We start from the raw sequence: 1,090 nt of genomic DNA, 5'->3' as shown, positions 1-1,090 counted from the left end.
ACCGGGCTGCCCAGCCTTGCCCTAAGAAAAGCCCATTGCATACGGACCGGTGGCAGCCGCTTTTATTTACACAGAGGGATCACATGCTGAACAAGGAAACTGGTGCCACTAAAGTACCCGTAACAGCAGGATTCTGTGCTTTATTCACAGGACAAAATATTGGTACAACATTTTCCATAGACTTCTTTTTCAAGCAGATACATCGCACTGTCCTCGTGGTTACACGCTGTGGTAAGTGACGAAAGGCAAAGCGGAGCGGCCGGAGCTCTGCCCGCCCCAGCACCGCGGTGGGATGTGGCCCCATGGGGACAGCCCCACGGCCACTGCCCACGGTCAGGGGTGTCCGGGAGCACCCGTTTGCTGTGGGACACGGAGCAGGGACGTGCTTTGGAGCAGCCTGCGCATAGGCTGCAGGACGGGGCCATCACCATGGCCTCACAGACCACGTGCTGGTAAAGCAAATGGGATCCCACGGAGCAAATCACAGCACTGCTGACGTGCCGGGATGGGCAGCACTGGCTGGCACTTGTCCCTCAGCGCAGGACTCTGTGTCTTCCCCCGTCGGGGCTCACCTGGAGTGTCCCAGCTTCCCGAGGGCTGGGGACATCCCTCGCCTGCCTCTGCTCCCGGATCCTGGGCAGGACGGGCTGGGTAGGGGTCCTGGCTCCAGCCCCCTGGCACCTCTGATGGAAGACTGCAGCCTCACGTCACCGCAGCTCCGCTCCCGGACGCTTATTCCCACCTGAAGTCCTGCCCGACTGTTTCATAGAATTTGATATTATAAGGTCTATAAAAGTCCCGAAGCTGCTCGATCACCTCGGGGTCTATCTGCACGTGAGTCCTGCCTTTGGACTTGCCCAGGCAGCGAGGCAAGCCACTGCTCTCTGACTTTTTCAGGCAAGGAAAGCCTTTTGTCTTGTTGAAGTAGAAGTGCTTGTCCGTGATAACCCGTTTGATGCCCAGGAAGTCCTGGACTTTGCCCATCTCCCCGGCTGGGTCTGTGATCAGCTTCTCCCCACTGACAAAGTGGATCTGGGAGAGGGGGAAATACTGGAGCCAGCTCTCCAGGTGCACAGCGTACATCCCGATG

At 58.2% G+C, this 1,090-nt stretch overlaps 1 protein-coding gene across 1 annotated transcript in view; it reads right to left on the bottom strand.

Moving 5' to 3' along the window:
* Positions 1 to 732: 732 nt before the first annotated feature.
* LOC104528348 (heparan sulfate glucosamine 3-O-sulfotransferase 2-like) overlaps positions 733 to 1,090 on the bottom strand; it is a gene marked incomplete at its 5' end in the record, with an annotated part of 608 nt that continues 250 nt past the window's right edge. Inside the window, 1 exon segment of the mRNA XM_029086047.1 lies at positions 733 to 1,090. This exon segment is cut by the window's right edge and continues 114 nt beyond it. Within this exon segment, the coding sequence (XP_028941880.1) occupies positions 733 to 1,090 (358 nt within the window).

The sequence above is a fragment of the Antrostomus carolinensis genome, unplaced genomic scaffold, assembly GCF_000700745.2.
Source record: "Antrostomus carolinensis isolate BGI_N321 unplaced genomic scaffold, ASM70074v2 scaffold36117, whole genome shotgun sequence".
NCBI classification, from domain to species: Eukaryota; Metazoa; Chordata; class Aves; order Caprimulgiformes; family Caprimulgidae; genus Antrostomus; species Antrostomus carolinensis.
Note: the sequence above shows the minus strand (reverse complement) of the source record. Positions and strands in the feature narration are given on the sequence as shown.